The 22239-nt window shown below is 44.3% G+C and overlaps 1 protein-coding gene across 1 annotated transcript in view; it reads left to right on the forward strand.

Moving 5' to 3' along the window:
* cpne4a (copine IVa) overlaps positions 1–22239 on the forward strand; it is a gene marked incomplete at its 3' end in the record, with an annotated part of 235482 nt that overhangs the window by 102851 nt on the left and 110392 nt on the right. Inside the window, 1 exon segment of the mRNA XM_083761970.1 lies at positions 1948–2031. Coding sequence (XP_083618096.1) covers positions 1948–2031 — 84 coding nt within the window.

Here is a 22239-nt window from a genome sequence, read left to right on the forward strand (position 1 = left end):
TTTAATTTTTTTAATTTTTTTAATTTTTTTAATTTTTTTTAATTTTTTTTTTAATTTTTTTCATTTTTTTTCATTTTTTTAATTTTTTTTAATTTTTTTTAATTTTTCTATTTTTTTTTAATTTTTTTGAAAATATTTTTTTATACGTGCGTGCGTGCGTGCGTGCGTGCGTGCGTGCACTTGCGAGAGCTGTGTAAAGGCCAGCCAATAGGAAGACAGGGTGTGTGTGTGCGTGCGTGCATGCGTGCGTGCGTGCTCTTGCGAGAGCTGTGTAAAGGCCATCCAATTGCACAAATAGCAGACCTACAAGCCCACAAGGTATCGCAGAGCAACTCATTGAGATCTTGTAACTTTAATTTCAGCCCTGTAATTAAGCTCTTATATGTCTCAGCTGTGGAAGTGTAAAAGACAAACAAGTGGCGCGCAACTTGAAGGTCTTGATCTTGAATGGTCTTGAATGGGGGGAAACTATGCCCGAACAAATTGCTCTATCGCAAAAAGTAAAAGTCGAATGCAAATAATTCTTTCGCTGTGAGTGGCCTGAGATATTGAGGTACACCATGTGCGATTGTGGTGTTGGTACGATCGAAAATGTGGTTATAAGAGCGAGTTAAGAATTGTCATCGCGATAATTTCCTCGTAAGATTTCTACAATGGATGTCAATGAGCAGATTGACTGTATTTGTGTCACTTAAAAGGCCGTAGTTCACATTCTGTATGTCTCTGTGTTTTGGTGGTCACATTGTGTGAAAGAGGACATGTGTGGCTACAAAATGACCAAAGAACATGCGTGTAAAGTGAATATTTTGGCCGGGACGGCAATTTGTTTGGTAAATTTTCAAGGAAAGATTTTCTGTTTGTACACTCTAGTGAAAGAAGCCCTGCACTCTAAGTTGGCACTAATTAGGCGAAACGGCCTGCGATTGAACTGCGATTTCGGAAAAACGGTTTAACGTATTCGAATACGGTTTGAACCACGAAAAAGTCCAGAGTCGTGTGAGCTTTCTAAAGTTTAAATCACGTTTCTACGACAAAGTATGCCAGAGTAATGAGGCTGCAAAAGTGAGGTTGATTTAGAGATCAATCCCATACATTGTCAATGGGAGGAAAAAACTATAAATAAAGTTAAATATTTTAAAAAGTATAAACTTTTTCAAAACAACTTTTTCACCAATGAAAGTTCAAAGATAGATGAACATTATAAAGTTTAAATGAAGTTTCAAAGTGAAAGTATGACGGAGTAATAAGAGCTCAAAAAAGTTAACTGTGAAAAATGGGACCTTTCTTCCATCGACTCTCACTATAAAGAATGTAAAAAAAAGTTAAAAAGTTAAAAAGTATAAAAAGTATAAAACTTTGTAAGAATAAAAATACAAGCACACATCACTGCAAAGAGCTGAACAGTTTGAAGTTTGAACAAAATTTCTAGCATAAAGTATGTGGAAGTAGTTAGGTGCCAAAAAAAGTGGCGGAACTTATAAATATAAACTGGCAGTAACAATTGTGTGCTCGCTGAGGCGAGCCCACAATAAATATAGGCTGGCAATAACTATTGTGTGCTCGCTGTGGCGAGCCCACAATAATAATAAAAGGTCACAAAAACAATAGTATGGTTGCCTTCAGGCAACCACACTAATAATAATAAAGTGTTACAATTACTAGAGTCTGGTTGCCCCTTTTGGGGCAACCACACTAATAAATGGACACAGAGAGACAGATACAGAAATATCCATGTATGGGCATGAAAGAGACAGACAGATGGGTGAAACGGGTACTCTGACACGGTTACAACGGGTATTGCATAGCCGGGGTGGGGCATGGGTCTCCAACTTCCATCGTTACCGACCCTGTGCTCTACATGGGTTATCTCTAATTATTAATGTGTGTGTGTGCGCGTGTGTGTGTGCGTGCGTGCGTGCGTGCGTGCGTGCGTTTGTGTGTGTTCAGGACTTCTTCACCAAGTCAGATCCTTTCCTAGAGATCCACAGAATCAACGATGACGCAACATTGACGCTGGTATACAGAACAGAGGTAAACACACACGCACGCACACACACAGACACACACAGTGAATGAAAATGAGCTTAAACTGTCCTGAGTTGCTCCAGTGAGTGCCTTCCTTCGTCGTCTTGCTACAGAAATGTTTTCCTGCCAGTTGCCATAACTGCCTTGGCAATTATACAGGTTTGGAAAAACAAAGAAAAAAGGGTTTCCTTACAAAGAAACAGAATGTTCTCGACGTGCTCCAGATGCTGCTGCCACTTTAGGGAGATTTGGGACATATCCCGATGGCTTGCTTGTGTGTATTCACCGATGTGGCTTAATTAGTTGCAGTCATGGTTTAAAGATGTAGTTTTGAATTCAGCCCAGAAATGCTTTATGGTCGTTTGACCAAGTTTAAAGGCCTTTCCAGATGACCAGCGACTGACGAGCCTACCAATTACATTTCAATGAGAGGCGTGCATTTATGTTGGACGCGCGGAGAAGTCGAGGGGGTGACAACAACCCAAGCGTATTTACGCGGTCCTGTGAAATTGCTTGATTCTAAAACGGGTAGTCCCAATACTTGATTATGATTGGCTGGTTACCGTCACGTGACCGGTGTAAATTCCACCGATAACCCACTCCTTCAATCACTTCATATAATTCGCAGCTGATCTCTACATCTCTGTAGCTGTACTGGGGAAGGGGAGCGCTTGATTGCCTTGCTTGTGTTGTCGCGCCCCTCATGAGCAGACCTGGACCTCACACTACGCCTGCACGTCAAGGCTTTTTTACTGGGAAGGTATTACTCTTCCGGTCTGAGGCGAAACGATGTTCTAGTTTAGAGGGTTCCGGCCCGATGACTACAAAACAACAGCCCCACCCTACTTCCATTGTTTATATTGTGTTTAGTTTCCAAGATGGCCGCAGCACCAGGAGGGGGTGGGGCGGTGGTGAGCGGGTGGGGTCGACATATCCCCTTACTGGGCTGCGTTCACAAATTCAAGACAACTATGTCTTGTGATTGTCTTGTGTCTGTGTTTAATGGCCGCTCCAATGCATTTCCAATAGAAGCCCATATGGTTTGACCAAACATTTTTGTTGATGGGGGGGGGGAGGGGGCAGAACACATCCATTAAAGCTGTGTTCAGACACAAGTCAGGTGTCAGACACAAGGCTGAAAGTGTCTTGAATGCAGCTCAGTAAGGGCATATGTTGACCCCGCCCGCTCACCTCCGCCCCACCCCCTCCTGGTGCTGCGGCCATCTTGGAAATTAAACACGATTATCCTCCGCTCCCGACCGGAGCATAAGGCAATTCATTAACACATACCTGGCTTTTCCTCTGTCGTGGAATTAAAACAAGGCGACAACAACGTCTGCGTCACATGCTGCCCATATGAAAAGCAGTGTTGTTTTTGGCAGCAAATTTCTATTTCAGTTTAGTCATATAGTCTTTGGAATAAAGCTTTCTACAGATGATTTAGTCGACTAAAATGTATTTTGGCGTGCCTTGATGGTGTCCTAATGGCTCATTTTACACTTGTGTAAAATGACTTATACTGGATCTCTTGTCCACTAGTCCCTTCCTAACAGTTTAGTCTAGTTTGTGTCTGTTGACGAAATTGTCAATACATTTAGTCTTAGTTTTAGTCATAATGGCTTAATTCGTTTTCATTTAGTTTCCGTTTAGTTTTCGTCAGTGAAAAAAGGTAGTCGACACTGCTGAAAATACCTTATAGCCTGGAACAGACCTATGCTTTCTAATAATAATAATAATAATACATTTTATTCATAAGGCGCCTTTCAGGTTAAAAACAGTTGACACAAAACACAGTTAAAAGCAAAAGCAGACAATAATGTATAGCTTGCAGCAGAAAACACAAGCCTGCCTAAAGAGGTGGGTTTTGAGGTGGGTCTGAAATGAGGTGATAGAGTCCATGTTTCTTATATCACGGGGGGAGGGAGTTCCAGAGGTGGGGGGCAGAGCGGCTGAAAGCCGGCTGAAAGCCCCATGGTGGACAGACGGGCAGGGAGGACTTTCAGTTCAGTTCAGATGGAGGAGGCAGACCTAAGAGACCGGGTGCGGGAATGTCGACGTGAACAAGTTCAGACAGATAAGGAGGGGGGGGTGAGGTTATGAATGGCCTTGAAAGTATGGAGAAGGATCTTATATAGTCAATGCAGTATTTTGATGGGAAGCCAGTTGAGTTTCTATGGCATAGGCAGAGTAATCTAGTAAGAGAGTGGCGACACTCACACTAGCGTTGACTCCCATTGTAACATTGGAATGCCGAAGTGCTCATTCTATCTCAATGGGATAGTTCCAGCCTTAGGAGCAATGTTTGGAACTATAGCCCATAGGCACCCGCTTTGCGGCGAGATCAAAGCGTGTCGCTACTCTCCTACTCTACGCTCTGGGCATAGGCAGCTCCCGGCAGGACCCGCTGGCAGAAACTAGACGCACCTGCAGCAGATGAGCCTGATTAATAGAGAGACGGAGAGAGAGAGAGAGAGGAGTGTGTGTCACTTGAACAATAAGGCTGCAGACAATCCTTAATTAGCATATAGAGCCGTCCGCGCTACTGTATGCCAAAATTGAATGGGTTTTTGCCCAGACCTGGAAATTGCTTCCTGGAAATAAAAACGTCTGCGTTTCCTAGGCTAAAAAATACCTTAACACTGCACACAACACTAAGAATAATTCCTCATTCAGAAACCAGATACTGGTTGTTTAATCAGTGCATTATATTCAGACTTCGGGTCGTCAGTTGAAATTTCAGTTTAGTTCAACACTTAGTTCCATTAGAATACGGGTCGAACATCCACACTTCCATAGTTCAATCGCTTCCATAAATTTTTATATAGTTATATATTACCCTCTTATCTGTTAAGTCAGTAAATTGCTCAGTTGTACTCACACGGCAAAACGTGTTGCCGCCAGTCAATGAGCATCATAAGTTCCACTCAGCGCAGGTGAGAAACTCGCCTGCCACAAATAGCAATTGGTCAATAAGGTCTTAAGAGGGTTGGTTTGTCACGAACAGCAATTAGTCAACGAAGGGTCTAAAGAGGGCTGGTTTATGGTTTTACACGTATAGCAGCTGGTCAATAATAAGAGGTCTTAACGTGGGTTGGTTTGTGTAAGTAAAGTATTTTAAACCGCTGGCCGGATCAACGGCAAATGCCTTGTGTACGTATACTGTACGCCAGTGTTGCAGTGCTACTTTTCGAAGTGTGGGCATGTGCGCACATGCCCGCGCACATGCCCGCGCATATTAAAACATGCAGACGTGTATAGCCTATTTAAAAACAGCTGGGTTTACGATGCTTAATTGTATCAGAAGAGTAAATGACAAGTCAAAAAACATATTTTTGCCAAAAATAAATAATTTTAGACCCCCCCCACACACACACTAGGCCTACACCCCTACTGTACGCTGCAAGTAGCCCAAAATAAGTAGTTTTGTGTGTGCTTTCTTTTTTTTTGCCATAATGTCATAATGTCATGATGACTGAAGTATTCCCCAAACCTGACTGACTGAGTCCTGTCAGTCAGATATGACCTCCTGAACCACTCTAAGGCAGTACCAGTGATCCCAACACAGTGCTCCAGCCAGGAGAGCAGTATATTGTGATCCACCATATCAAATGCGGCTGTCAGGTCCAAGAGAACAAGGGCAGCGGGGCTTCCCGAGTCAGTAGTTAAAATAACATAATTAAAAGCTCTGAGTAAGGCAGTTTCGGTACTGTGACCAGGTTTAAAACCGACTGAAAAGTGTCATGAATTCCGTGAGTAATTAAAAAAGAAAGCCTGTACACTACTTTTTCCAAAACTTTCGATAAAAACGGGAGCTGAGAAATGGGTCGAAAATTAGCTAGGATGGTTGGGTCCAGGTTGCCCTTCTTCAATAAGGGTTTGATGGTGGCGTGTTTAAAAGCAGCAGGGACAATTCCTGACCTCGGACAATAATTTATTAGTAGGGCAATACTAGGACCAACAGAGCCAAAAACGTCGAACTGGCTGAGGGTGGCAGCAGGGATGGGTGTAATTGACACCAAGGCAGTGGGTGAGTGGGCAGATCTGAGAGCAGTGATTTTGTCAATGAAAAGGAAAAGTTGAGGAAGTTATCGCAGAGGGTAGGAGAGGGCACGACCGGGGATGTATCACGGGGGGTTTATAAATGAATTGAGGACATTAAAGAGGACCTGTGGTTTATGACTTTTATCGGATACAAGATTGGAAATATAGTCTTTCTTTGCAGCTTTGACCGCTCTCTGATACTCCCGGAAGCAACCCCGTAGGATCTCCAATGAGACGTGAAGACTATATATTTTTGCCACTTCCTCTCAGCACGCCTGCAGGCACGTCTTAGGTCATGAGTGGAATTGTTGAGCCATGGCTTCGAAAGTGCTTTTGTGCTTTTTGCTTAAAAGGTGCGATAGAGTCCAAAGTGCTAGTGCAAGTGTTATCAAACATAAAGAGTTATCAAACATCAGGAGAGAGTAGCTACGTATCAGCTTCTATCACCTAAAGGTCTAGGCCCTAGACCTTTTACCCCCTAGACTAGGCCCTAGGCCAAACATATAGATTCAAATAAAATCAACAATGAACGTGTCAATACGTTACACAAAGAGTGACGTGTTTAGCTGGCAGTATGACTATAGGATCCAATGCCATTAGCGATTCTGCTGATTGCCCCAATTCATTATCGATTTCTTTATTGATTCCCGATCAATTTTTTAGGTGTTCAGCTATTATGCTATGTTAAAAACTAATTACAATGCTCCTTATCTTTTACATTTCATCAGTGGAGACACATGACGTCATGGTTTTGCAATGAGCAACTGTCAGAAAAACGCATATATGCCAGCATTGATGAAAAAAGATCAGTGAAACCATTATTTAATTGGTAAGTCTTATTTCAGAGACTCAAATATGTTTTAATGAGGCCGAAGTCTGTGTAAACAAACAAATGTTTTATTGATGATAATTATATATTTTTTAACAAACTACATAACTGATTAAAATTAGAGCTGGGACTCGATTAAAAAAATTTATCTAATTAATCAGAGGCTTTGCGATTAATTAATCTAGATTAATCGCATTTTAATCGCATATCATTATTTGACCCGAGAACAGTGAGAAAGCAATTTTTTCAAATGGATTTTGGTATACTAGTGAATCAATGAATAGTGAATACATAAGTTTAAGCAATAAAACATTGTTTTTGTAGTAATAGGGGTAATAATTCTTTATTGAATAATTGCACACAACTGTGCTGTAATCCACGCTACCATCGGATAGCCTTTTAAATCCTATTTCCAATCCACGGGGACAAGCAAAGTGATCTCAGCGGCTTCCCCCAGTCTGGTGAACTGTCTGCGGTTTCTGGTGGTGTTATTGTCTGAAGAGGACACGGACACTTGGTGCGCAGGTCCGTCTGAAAACTGTCCAGTGACAACGTTCCGCAGTGAAAAAAATAGTGCGATTAAAATGCGTTAATTTTTTTAATGCATTAATTTTTCTGTAGTTAATTAATCGTAATTAATCGCAATTAGTCCCGGCCCTAATTAAAATACAACAAATCTGTTTTAGTTACTAATTTAATAGTACTTCTTCAGAACTACTTTGACCACAGTTTTTTCAGAATGTCAGTATCTGTTCTGTATCTATTATCTATTTGATCAAAATGTGAAGCTTCCACTCTATTGTGTCAGATCGCTGATATTGGTCTAAGTTTGTCGGATGGAAAGACCCCTCTTGCAAAACTAGGGGTGGGGCAACTTTGCCGATGGAGAGGGCCATTATATGTCCATACTCACTCCAGAGGGGCCACATTGCATGCGTGTCACAAATATATTGGACATGAAAAAGATTATTTGTAATACTACTCAGCAAGCTACTATATAAATACTAAGTAATTAAAGCCGGTCATGTTTGCATGTTTGGAATTGTAACAGCTGAAATCAATAACATATCAGTATTCCAAAATCAATCTGAGGGCCACATTATAGTGACGGGCCGCCAGTTGCCCATGTATGTGCTAAACTATAGTGTCGCATTCCCCTTATTTCTGACTGTCCATCAGTCAACTTTTAACACAATTTATACAATTTAGGCATTTAGCAGACGTTCTTAATCCAGAAGCGAATGACAGTAAGCAAGAACAAAAACATGGTAATACATCAAATACATAAAAATAGTCATCAAGAATCATAGATATAAGTTTCATCGGCTCTAAATAATCCCTGTCCACAACTGGGACATTTGTATATACTGTAGTTGAGTCATATAATCTTTTGAACAACATTTCATTTAGTTTTAGGCATATTTTAGTTTTCGTCTAGTTTTAGTCGACTAAATCTACCGTTTATTTTGTCAACAAAAATGTATTTTGGCAGGGGCCTTGATGGGACACTTTGTATGCATAATGGAAATAGCCGTCACAGCTGTGAGCTTGTAGATCTGCTTTTTTCAGAGCGCAACACCCGAGCGCGACCAAACATGAAATGACTTGTCTTTTAGTTCTACTGGATCTCTTCTCCTATATAATCCCTCTGTATAACATTTTGTATTTGTCGATATGACAAAACTGTCTTCATATAGCCTAGTATTGGTTTCATTTTTATTTCGTTCCTCAGTGAAAAAAGGTATAGTCGACAAACATTTTTCTCATAATAGTTTTAGTCGACCAAATGAGCACTGCTGTCATGCATGTCGTATTTCCGACAGCATATATATTAATATTTTACTTCCCATGGCCAGCAGCATGCAGTATCTAATAACTAATCAGATTTCAGTTCTTACGACGCTGCTGCTTCCAACAAAACACCTTCAGCGCAGGATTGTGTCCTCGCTCAGAGCACCTCGGCTCCTTAACACAAGCACGTCGGAGAGGTCTTTCTGACCGATTTTGAGATTTTTAAGTGGATTTTCTTTGCCCATGAAGTCTTGAGAATGTTCCCCTTGCATGACGTTTTCTAACTATTCGATTTAAATAATCTATTTTTTTTTCATCTGAAACGTTTTGTAAATATGATTTTAGGCATGCTTATACCTATTATATCTGCTCTTTTTCGCCCAAATTACCGCAGTCACCCTATCTCCCTTCACTGCAAGTGAAGTTCACACCTCCCTCCCGGCTGGAGACAGGCATTGTTCAAGCTAATGGGTCATTTGCGTTCCAACTACTTCCACATGTAGGCAAACTTACATTACGAATGTACTCGCAACATCAACATGAAAACAAACAGGCATTTAGAAAATGGTCCTGTCATAGATTCCGGTGAACCAATATTCTCCAGCGCTTGTGCGCACGGCACACACCCCTCTAGAACCAGGCTGGGCCAGGCTAAATTTAGGGAAATGTAGACAGACCTATATGTGTGAGATCTTGCCTCTTGCGCAAAGTACCCCATCAAAGGACCCTGTTTGTATTTCATCTTGTGTCTGTGTGTGTTATTGCTACAAAAAACAATTTACCAGGAGCAAGTTCAGTTGAACATTGACGTTTGAGGTTGAGGTTGAAGTGTTATATACTATAAAAAATCACACCTGTGTGAACAGAGTGGTGCAACTCCCCTCTCTCCCCCCCCCCTCCTCTCTCTCTCTCTCTCTCTCATTAGCAGGCAACAGTACAGCACTATCTCTCTCTCTGTTTCTGAAACGGCGCCCCTACTGGTACTAATAGTCATACTCGTGCTCATTCACACATACATATAGGCGGACACATAAGGCGGACATGGACATTGCTGTACCTTGGAGTGGTTGCACCACTAAAAACATCTCTGTCCATCAGACTGACATAAATCATTATATATCATTACACACTGAACAGTGAACACTGACGTGAAATTGACAGCAACTGGATGGGTCTCATTCTCTCTGCCCCCCCCCCCCCCCCGCCTCTCACAGACAGACAGGCAGGCAGGCAGGCAGACAGGCAGACAGGCAGACAGACAGGAATTCATAACTGGGATGTATTGGCATTCCAGAGAGAACTGTATTGCCAATATTGACAAAGCAGTACAGTACAGAAGTACAGAATGTACAGGAGTCACATGGTTTGACCAAACATTTGTGTTTGATTGGGGGGGAGGGAGGCAGAACACAGCCGTCAAAGACAGACAGAACACCAGTGGCGGCTCTAGCTGATGTTGGTTGGAGGGGCTGAAGAAATCTTATGCTACGGGCCAATATACGATAGTATATGCTGATTGATTTATTAACAGTTTGCAGAATTACAGTACATTTCAAGTACAACTCAATACAAAAACATGCTATCCATTGTTCACCCTATACTACAGCATGTTCACAGAATACTGGTCTACAGCAACAACAGCATCAACATCACATTCCACAACAACCCAGCCAGTACCCATGCAGTGCTACTCAGAAAATCTATTACACTATGCTACCCAACTAGTTCAACCTGCAGCAATAGCATCATATTCCAGATATCAAAGTACAGCAATGACACTACTACAGGCCTATACTTTGTTACAGCAAATGCTCCACAACAACAGAAGTGCATGCCCACAAAAAAACACTCCACTGAACATTGTTTGTATTTGTATGTACATATAGCTGCTCTTGCCTCTTATACTGTCATTAATAATAACTGTACGCATGCACGCACGCATGCACGCACACACACGCGCGCGCGCAACTGGCGCAAACGGGCAGTTTGCGCCAGTTGCGTTGCGCGCGCGCGTCGGTGCCGTTTCGAAACAAGCAACTTGCAAGGCACACACACATGCACGCACGTGCGCACGCACACGGCACCGAAACAACACTAACACACGCACACAAACACAGCCTCTCTCTCTCTCTCTTCCCAACTCAATGAGAGCTCGAGCCACTTTCAATGTGATTAAACCAGCGATTATGTTTCTTAACTTTGTGAGATGAATGAAGCAGACCACTCTACCTTTCTGTGGGTCCGGTGTCTGCCCCAAGCAAGAATTTCAAACTCACAAAACGTATTCTTCGTATCCTTTCCTTTTGTTATATCCAAAATGGACGATATGCTCCCAGTCTCTTAACTTCATTTTCCCCTCCACGGACACGGGACAAAACGGATTATAAAGTAAATAATAAACTTATTTCATTTAAAATAGGCTACTTCTTTCACATCATAAACAACCACACGCGAGCAGGTGGCCACGTGCTGTAATTGGTCAATAGCCAATGACCTCACGGTCTGAGGCGGGCCTTAGGGCTGAGCACAGCCCTCTATTGGCTCTGGGGCTGAGAGATTGTAGCCCCAATGGCAAGTAAACCAAGCAGGCGTGTCTTGGCAGCTGTCAATCATTCAACGCAATGAAAGCCAATGGAAGCATTTTGGGCTGTAAGAAATCAGCCCATTTTGGGCTATTTTGTGTTTTTCTTGTAACTATTTGATGCTGTTGCTGCTTTAGATTATACCAGAATATAAAAGTATCTATTCTAAAACATTTTAATAATAATTTCTCATCTTTACTCCATAAGATAGTGGGGGCTCAGCCCCCCTTGCCCATAGATACGAGCCACCCCTGCAGAACACAGAACATGCTTTCTGTGCATGTGTATGGGGACTCTCTCTCTCTCTCACACTCTCTCTCTCTCTCTCGGCTGCTCGTTCAGAACAGTGCGGCTCGTCTTGTAAAGATAAAAACCTATCGAATGCAGCCCACAGTCTCTCAGGAGACGGTGGGTGGTAATGGACTGTCCGACACACACACACTCGCATGCACGCGCACACACACACACACACAGTCACACAGTTCAACATGCCGATGGACGTCGTGCGGTATATAAATGCCAGCTCAGGTGTAGCGTGGTGTGCTGTGATTGTGGAACTGTGGGGTTCAAACTTACTTACTAAATCCTCTTCGTGCTGGATGAACGCCAGTGCTGTCTGTCTACTGCCCTGCAGTGCTGCACTTGGCCCCAGGTCCACCCAAGTTCTTTCGTCTCTTTCTCCACAGATCTTCTCCAGGTCTCTTTGGGTCGGCCTCTTTTTCTTTTCCCTGGTGGTATCCATCTCATGGCTATACCCTTGGGATGGCACTTGGGTCCATTCTGCACACGTGACCTATATCCACATCCATCTTTTGAGCTTGATGACACTTGACAGTGGGGTCAAGCCTGTGCTCCAGTAAAGGTTTTCATTGGAGACGGTCATGGGCCAGAATATTCTTAGTATTCGTCCGAGGCATCTTGTCTGAAACACGTCCAGCTTGTGACAAATGGCCCGTGGGGTTCAAAGCAGTGTTGTTCTTGGCAGCACATTTCTATTTTAGTTTTAGTCATAGTCTCTTGAAATGTTCTTAGTCACATTTTTTGTCACCCGGAATGTTTTAGTGTTATAGTCTATAGTCAGCCAGCCCATAGAGCCCCATTGTGAACCCGGACATGTTGAGTACACCAACGTTTTATGTTAGAAATGTTGAGTATGGGTTCCCATGATGTAGAAACTGTCGGATGCTAACATATGCTGAGCATATGTTGAGCAATTTTCATAATTGGCATAATATGTGACCATACAATTAACAACCAATAGAAGGCAAAAAGAAAATTGCATCATGCTTTATGTAGCATGTGACATGTCCAACTAGGGGGTTGTCATGATGGTGAATCCATTCCAAGCATTAGTTTTGCAAAAAAAAACACTCATTGGGCTATAAACGGCCATAGCTACTTCCAAATTTGCTGACATCATCACATTTGTGATTACGGCTATGTCCGTTTTAGCCTAAGGAGTGTTTTTTTTGTGCCTGACTTGTACTGGATCTCTTGTCCACTAGTCCCTTCCTAACATTTTAGTCTAGTTGTTATTTGTTGACGAAATTGTCAGTACACAGTACATTCTTATAGTTTTAGTCATCGTAGCTTAATTAGTTTTCATTTATTTTCCATTTAGTTTCCGTCTGTGAAATAAGGTAGTCGACGAACATCTTTCGCCTTAGTTTTAGTCTACGAAATCAACACTGCTGTGGTGAGAAGGGTACTGATTTTAGTGTAGTATATCCGTTCTCTTTTTTGCTGGGTCAAAACATCATTCAACAGTCAACAGCAGCCAATGTTTGGCTGAGAATGGAAAAAACACTATTATGTTTTTTTTGTTCACAGCCGCCAATTTTGGCTGATAATGGAACACAAACTTAATTAATATCGTTAGTAAACACAGCCGGTGTTACCGTCGATGATGGTACTTAGGTAATTAGGGTTTGTGTTCCATTATGAGGTAATACAGAGTCAGGGTGCCGCTATTTTGGAAAGGCTACACTAATTAAACAGAGCCTTAATTAGTATCATTGCTAACACCTGTGTTTACACTATATCATGTCAATATGGCTGGCTGCTATAGCTGTGTAGGTGTGAAGGTGTCGATGGGTGCATTTTCAGTGAAATGGAAAAGCTCTGTTTTGTAGGAGAGTCTGCATTGACGTTGAACATAATATCTTTTACAATATAGTGAACTGGGCTGGGCCAAGACAGGGCACATTAAACACTTAAACCCACAATCCATATTCTGGATTGTGGGTTTAAGTGTTTATTAAAATAACAGATCGACAAGCCCGACGATCGGCTATTCTCAGCGAAGATATTTAATGCAGACTGAAAACTGAAAAGTCATTGAGTATGTTTTTCACTCCGTCCGTCCGTGTGTGTGTGTGTGTGTGTGTGTGTGTGTGTGTGTGTGTGTGTGTGTGTCCTTCCGTCCGTGTGTCCTTCCGTCCGTCGGTCTCCGAACCTCTGCCCCAAATATTCCTCAACGGCCTGTTATAGCGCCACCATGAGGCCGATTTAGGCAAAACACATTTCTGTACATTACTCGTACACATTTTATCCATACATCACACAATTTGGTATACACTATCTCCATAGTCATGTGATCAACACGGAGCGGCACCATTTCCCATCTTCCATCCTGATTGGCTAAGATTGGCTTCCAAAACACACACGATTGGTCCGTTTAGAAAAAATGCCACAAATCACAAACACAGTGTGCAATTTCCGTGAAATGATACACGCACATTATCACTAGTTAATTAGTGTAAACGAAGCACGGAGGGACCCTGGTATTCTGAAGCCCGGTATAACGACGCACCCCCCCACCCCGCCGCCCCCTCCCCCAGGCACAGCCCCCCCCAGTATTTTTCCCCTCCTGGGGGGGGCCAGGAGGGGAAAAATACTGAGCCATGGCCCAGGCCAAATAATAATAATTTTAATCAAAACAGATTTCTGTTACTATAGGCCTAATACATATGCTGTATCACCGTATACGGCGCCTTATCCTGGTTAATTGCCTGTGTCAGTTTGCTCATGCATGCGTGTGGAGAGGGAAAGCAAAAGCCACTTTTCCGTGCGAAAATGCGTGTGCATGAGGCGCGCGCACATAGATTTTGCGGCGAGCGTTAAGGCGCCCGCACCCCCCCTGCTAAACGTTCAGCACCTCCTACTGTAAATATCTTCCCGCGGCCATGCCTCCGCCTCCCCGTCTCTAATTCCATTACATTTTTTAATGGTGTTTAATGTTTGTGTCGGCACCGTTAGTTTTTACATCACCATTACATCACCTAATGAACATGAGTTAGACTTTAATATATTAGCGGCCCTCACTTCACACGGGTGAAGTGAGGCCTCTTTTAGGTAAAAAATATGATAAAAACACGAAAATAACCTACAAAATGTACTGGCCCAGGGGCCCTGGTAGGGGGTTAATCCGTCCCTGCCCGCCACCCATGGGCTACATGCACCTAATTCCATTCAATTAGCAATATCTATTTCTCTGTTGTTGTTTTTTCTTTCTTCAAAGATAGATGATATAGGAAATGTACTGTGTATAGCTGATATTAGAGAAATATGTGTGTGGCCAATGTTACAGCACAACATGCACAAATGCACTCTTCGCATCATTTATGAAATGGTGATGGTCACGCTATTTTCATTCATTAATTCATTAATTCATATTATACAACATGTCGTTTGGAGGAAGCAATGTGATTGGTTGAAACAGCTTTCTATAGCCGCGCCACGGCTAATCAAAACAAATAATTCAGCCGTGCTTTTCTCTCAGAGCGCAGTAGACTGTGGCTATAGGCTAGCTAGTTTCTTGGGGCATTTGCTACGGCACCGCAGGCGTGCGTTAATGACGATAAAGAACACCCTCTCGTGTTATATTGCTTAATTCTTCTCTGTTCATTGACGCGTGTGGGGTGTGTGTGTGTGTGTGTGTGTGTGTGCGTGTGTGTGCGTGTGTGTGCGTGTGTGTGGAGAGCAGAGCCCTGGAGGACGCCAGTCATTGAAGTATAGGCTATAGGCTCTAAGTGCTTATTAAGGAATATATGGAATTACTCATTGTTTGACGATTGTATCCCGGAACCATCATCGATAACCTCATCAATTATGTGTTTAGATCTATATGCGCCTTTCATGAGTTGGACAATGGGGATTTAGCCATTGTCCAAAGCCATAGGCTGGACCATGTGTTTTGTCATTATTTTTAAAGCAGCTATAACGTGAATTTTAAAACGTTTTTTAAAATATTTAATATCATATTGTCTTATGTCCCTGAAACTTATTTCTAGCCTCAATCACCACTCTGATATAACCAGTCCATGGCATTTCTATTTAGCTTCTGAAGCTGTTTTAGCTGCAGTACCACAATGTCCCGATTATGCAACTTATTTAATATTTGTGCCATTATAATACTGATGCTAGATAAACCCAGGCTTGTTTCCATTCCATGCCAGCTTGGGAAATCAACAATGGTGGACACTGTAAACAAAGTGGAAATGCAAATGAAGAGAGGGAGGAATTATACAGTATAGTATGGTGACATTGATGACATCACAAATACGACCAAATCAGTTGAGCTGTTTCTGAGAGCAATTTCCATATATTTGTGGGGATAGAAAATACACAGGGGAGATTAAAAAAAACACACAAAAAATTGAAAGAGTTGAATTTTATGTTATACAGTATATGTTGTGAATTATCTGCTTGCAATCCAAATGGCAGCCTCTGGTGCACAAAACCCTTCACAACTCCCCTTCCACCACTGCACCAATCACCCACAGGTGTCTGCCATCAGCACTCTGGGTTGATTGCCATTGTCAGCTCAGGTGTGCTCCACTACAAACACTCACACTCACTCCACACACAGTTCACTCACACAGCTCTCCACTCCAGACCAGCCATGCGTCACTGACAAATGTAAGCTCGTGTTTATTGATTGTATTATTTACTTACTATTTATGCTTTGAGTTATATGTTCTGAGTTTAATTGATGTATTGCAATACCACTTTACCGTTTAAATTCTGAGTATTGATATGCTCCATTCTTTTCTCCTGTTTTTGTCAGAACCATGGTGTCTGGATATGTGGAAATAAATACACTAAATATCAAATGGAAACAAGTCAATGTCATGTCTCTTTAATTTGAACATTTTTGGGTGGTCAGCAGTTTCACTGAACAACAAACTTTATTATGGTCCTTCTATCCGGATGCTGACTGCCCAAATAAGACATTGACTTGATTGATACTACACTAAAAACATTGAAATTGCATTGAAAATATGCTGCAAGAGGAAAGTGGAGGAACAGTGCCCAAGACCTACCCTGGCAGGGATAGACAGAAACCACAGAGGTATGGGACGGCACAGCCCCCCCCACAAAAGGCCACACCGACCATGGAGTCCCTGGCCAACATGGCCGAAACTCTAAAAAGAGCAGAGATGGAGGGGAAGGAAGAAATGGAGGCCATGAGGAAGAAAATGGAGGAGCTATGCAGGCAAGGGAGAGAGAGGTCCAACCTGCTAGCTCACATTAGCACCTTGCTAATGAGTGGCAACCAACAAATGGAGGAGCCAGATGACCACCATCTTGGAGCAGTAGGGGGAGCACTTCCCACCGGTCTCCTCCTTGGAGCACAGGGAGGTGCACTGGAGTTGGGGGAAGGGGCTCCTTCCCTCAACTCCAAAGCAGAGGACCAACCCGACGAGGTGGTAGTGCATTCAAATGAATACCTTGAATCCCTCACTCATCAGACGAGCCCAACACAGCCTGAAGAGGGCGTTGAGACATCAGGAGGAGCCCTGCTACCCCTAGGAGACCAATACAGGCTCACTGGCCGGCAGGGGTCAGAAGCCCAACAGGGCAACAGGCCTCAGCATGTGGGGACATCCACACCGGAGGATAGACGGTTGGCCGTCAGGAAGGAGAAGTCTGTCAGGATTCAACATACCTCAACTACTAATGAGGACAATTCTGCAGAGGAGCACTTCACCAACTACCAACTCTACAACCTCCCTCCAAGTACAGTTAAGAAGAACCGGTCAGCTCCACCTCCCCCCACTCAATCACGAAAGCCTCCTTCAGCCATACACCCAGTTCAGCAGATCATCTGCTCCCCAGTCCAAGTGGTCCATTCCCACTCTACCCCCTCTCGACTGCATCCTGCCTATTCCCAGCCACTTCTGTCACCAAACCTTCAAACCTTCCACCACGCTCTGGCTCCCTCTGCTGGCCGTCTCCAGTCACTGCCTCCTTCCCAGCCAGACAGACCTGGGAATTCATGTCCCACACCTCCGCCTATTCACTATGCTGGGGCCCAACTTCGGCCACCTCCTTCAGGCCAGGTGCCTCCTGTACAGGTACCATGCCAACCACCAGCTCATCATCCCTATGGGCCAGCCGTGTATGGCATCCCAAAGCCTTCAATCCCTGACTTCATTCAAGACAATGAAAAAGACTTTGCCAACCTGAAGCTGGCACTCGACAACCTGCTCGATCCTCATGTTCAATTGAGTGAAAAATATAAATATCATGTCCTTCTTGAGCACCTCAAATTCCCTGAGGCTCAGATGATCGCCCAGTCTTGCCGCCATCAGGTGGAGCCCTACACTGCGGCGATGCAGGCCCTGCAGCTGCAGTACGGTCAACCCCACCAGCTGGCTCAGAGTGAGATTGCAGCGATCCTTACAGCCCCGGACGTCAAATCCAATGACCCCCAAGCTGTCCAGCACTTCTCACTTCAGGTTCACCTGCTTGTCAGCATGCTCGAATCTCTTGAGGGTCGTACCGGCTACGAGCTCAACTGCTGCTCACATGTCGACCGCCTGCTGAGCAAACTGCCAAGATATCTGAGGGAGGGCTTCATCGAGTTCCTACATCTACAAGGCAAACTCACTGTAGCCACACTTAACCCCTACAACCTGAGGGACTTGGCCGGATGGCTGCAATCCAAGGCTCAACAGCAGAGGCTCTCTAACCGTCTAGTTCAGCGGTACCACGGTGGCCATCAGCAGGAGCAACCCAATACCAGGCCACCTAAGACAACCAAGAGCCAAGCAGCTGTCTATCATGGCTCGGAGCCAGATGCCCCTCAGACCCAGTCTTTTCAGAAATCCAAATCCCCGGAAAAATCCTATAACAAGCCTAACATTCACTGCCTGTTCTGCCGGGCCAACGACCACTACATCACCAGATGTCCCAAGATCGAGTCTCAGACTAAGGAGGAACTGCGATCATGGCTACTGAGGGGCAACAGATGCTGGAAGTGTGGCCGTACCTCTCACTTGTCTAGTGATTGCTCCCTGGAAAAGCCCTGTCCTGACTGCGGTCAACTTCATCTTCGGGTCTTGCATCCCGTGGCCGACTCGGAGCCAAGGTCGGATCCTTCCCGCCCACAAAGCAAGATCTACTTCTCTCATTCCAATCCTTCCGACCGTGTACTTCTTAAAGTTGTCCCAGTACTTCTATGGCACAACAATGTTTCACTCAGTACACATGCGGTTCTGGATGATGGCTCAGTCCGGTCCATGATCCTCCCGGCTGCAGTCAAACATCTCCAGTTGAAGGGGAAGAGGGAGGTATTGGCTCTTCGCACCATCCGATCAGAGCTTACCCACCTTGAAGGGAAAAGTGTGCAGTTTGAGATATCGCCCATACTCACACCATCAGTCAGATACCCTCTCAAGCAAGCTTTCACAGCCGAAGGTATTGACCTCATCGACCAAACCTACCCCATCCAGTCCCTCAAGCGGCGCTATCCATACCTGAGGGATATCCCCCTTCGATCCTTCCGAAAGGTCCAGCCTCTGATCTTGATTGGATCCGACAACTCCCACTTGATCTCACCTATAGAGCCGGTGAGAAGAGGCCCCCAGGGAGGCCCCCTGGCAGTGCACACACAGCTGGGATGGACCCTCCAAGGCCGATATGTGGATTCCCACAACAATCCTGCTGGCGACATTGCCAGAGGAAAAACCCTTGCTGACCTATCCCAGCCAAGTCGTTGGAAAAATGGACCTGCTTCCCTTAAGCAACCACACGACCGTTGGCCCGTCCGGCCTGCAAGCACAACCCAACCAGATCTTTCGGAAGTTAAAGGTCTCACCCTTTGCAACTTGACCACCATCCAAACTCTGGGTCAGGTGCCCCCCAACTCCACTCAGTACCCCTCATGGAAGGACTTGGTACAACTCACCTCCGATGAGCTCCACAGTCAAACTCCTGGGAGTTCACCAGCCCCAACCTATATGGATGCCGAGCTCCAACTCATCAAACGATGCCAAACTGAGAGCTTCCCCATGGAGCTGAAAGCCCTACGGGCCAACAAACCACTGCGCCTCAACAGCAGGCTCAGAACCCTTGCCCCCGAACTTGATGGGCAGACAGGCCTCATAAGGGTTGGCGGAAGGCCCCGGAACGTTCAGGGCCCCCTCCAGTCTCCTTTGCACCCTGTTGTGCTGGATCCCGTACACCCCATCACTAAACTGCTCATCAAGGACTTTGATGAGAGGCTGCTCCACTCTGGTCCGGAGCGAGCCTTTGCAGAACTCCGTAGGCACTACTGGATCCTCCGTGGGAGGCAGGCAGGGAAACGCCATCAGTCTTCACGCCCAGACTGCCATCGTTGGCGTTCCAAGCCTAAAGCCCCCTACAGTGGTCGTCCGCCAGAACGGTCGTGTCGACGGCCGTGGTCCCCTGGGTCCAAACCACCTGGCCACCCTCCGTACCTGCCCCATCCTTCATTCCTGACTGGGGCGGCCAGTTCCGCTCCTACCCAGCCTCCGGGCCGTCCGCCCGAGGTAACCCCCTGTCACCAGCCCAAGATCTGGTCAAGACGGGGCGGCTGAACGCCTCTCCTCACCAGCCCCAAGTTTGCGTCCCATGGGGCGGCTGAATGTCTCCCTCTTCACCGACAAAGTCCGACCCCGAACTGACAACTGAACATTTTTTTGTGTCCATCCCGGTACACTACACCGTTTGTCCCTGCACTACACCCACTGACACCTCGACAGCAAAGATAATTCCCTTTATGTTCACAGTAGCTGAGCTACCGTGGGGGCGGCTGTTGTGAATTATCTGCTTGCAATCCAAATGGCAGCCTCTGGTGGACAAAACCCTTCACAACTCCCCTTCCACCACTGCACCAATCACCCACAGGTGTCTGCCATCAGCACTCTGGGTTGATTGCCATTGTCAGCTCAGGTGTGCTCCACTACAAACACTCACACTCACTCCACACACAGTTCACTCACACAGCTCTCCACTCCAGACCAGCCATGCGTCACTGACAAATGTAAGCTCGTGTTTATTGATTGTATTATTTACTTACTATTTATGCTTTGAGTTATATGTTCTGAGTTTAATTGATGTATTGCAATACCACTTTACCGTTTAAATTCTGAGTATTGATATGCTCCATTCTTTTCTCCTGTTTTTGTCAGAACCATGGTGTCTGGATATGTGGAAATAAATACACTAAATATCAAATGGAAACAAGTCAATGTCATGTCTCTTTAATTTGAACATTTTTGGGTGGTCAGCAGTTTCACTGAACAACAAACTTTATTAGTATAGGTCCTTTAATTTTAAGATTGTTTGGCTTCATATCATGGGAGCGGCTATTATATTTAAGCAATATTACATGAGAGGGTGTTCTTTATCGTCATCATCATTAATGCACACCTGCAAAGTTCTGAAATGCAGAGCAGAAGTGCAATATTGCAATTATACAACAGTTACCCTTAAAACTATAGATATTTCACTAAACTGCCTCCCCCTGGCCAGCCGGGGTGCCTGATGGAGGGGAAAGGAACTGGTTGGAATAACGTGTTCCTTCCACGCGCTACGTCCAACCAGGGAAACTCCCCCCTGTCAGGTGTAAAGGAGCAACTTGGACACTCAGGCATGAAGGAAGCATGAGTTCAAGTCCGTTGCTCTCCCCTTGTCCCCCATATATGGGGGACTAGGTTGGTGGAGGGTGTGTAGAGCCCAGGATCACATTAGATGATTGACACAGGGGTGAAAAATGGGTTACAAAATCGTGGGATAAAAATATACAGTATATTAAAAAAAAAACTAAGATATTTGCTGAAACAAATAATGTTTTTTTAATGACAGATGTAGCCACTACGACCACAAATGTCCCAAGAAACTATAGCTATAGCCTAGCCACACAGTCTGCTGCGCTCTGGGAGAAGAGAGCAGGTAATTTCTTTGTTTTGATTAGGTGTTCCAATATCGTGGTTTAAGCACGGCTAGAAAGCTCTTTCAACCAATCAGATTGCTTCCTTGAAATTACCTGTTTTATAATGGAGCATCATGTATATATGGTCAAAGTCAGAGGATGCCAGAGTCGACCAATACCAGTCAGAAGCTTGTAGGTCTGCTATTTTTGAAAAATCGTGAAAATGTGGTGCAAATTTGGAATATGTATTCTTTCAGAGCGAAAATTTTGAACTCAAATCTTTGCTTCTGGGGTGTCCCTGGAACAACTTATTTTTCAGATGGGGTCGGCGGTCAATTACATTATATTTTTTTGGGTCCTTGACATGAAAATTATTGAGAACCACTGACATAGAAACATAGGGTTTTTCAGAAAACTGTCAGGATTTAGAAGACATTTGTAGAATCCTCAGGTCTAAATGGGTTAAAGCTATACCAGGGCACCCTGACCCCGGTGATCCAGCGGGGATGTGGTTGCAGACTATTAAAATAAGTATGAATTTCTGTTCGTACACACTCAAAAACAACAATAATATTATTATACATTCCTACATTAAATACAATGTCTTCACATGCATTTGCCTGGAGAATATTGACATAGTGTTGAATGGGGGTTTAAAATAGTGGGTGAATGACATTGAATGAAACTCACAAAGGTGCACGTGTGCATGTGTAAATGGAAATGGTTGTGTCATGGTTTGAGACCTAGTTGCACACCACTCTCATCAACCCAGCCCATTACAAACCTGT

Source organism: Protomyctophum parallelum, assembly GCF_964188405.1.
Source record: "Protomyctophum parallelum genome assembly, chromosome: 3".
NCBI classification, from domain to species: domain Eukaryota; kingdom Metazoa; phylum Chordata; class Actinopteri; order Myctophiformes; family Myctophidae; genus Protomyctophum; species Protomyctophum parallelum.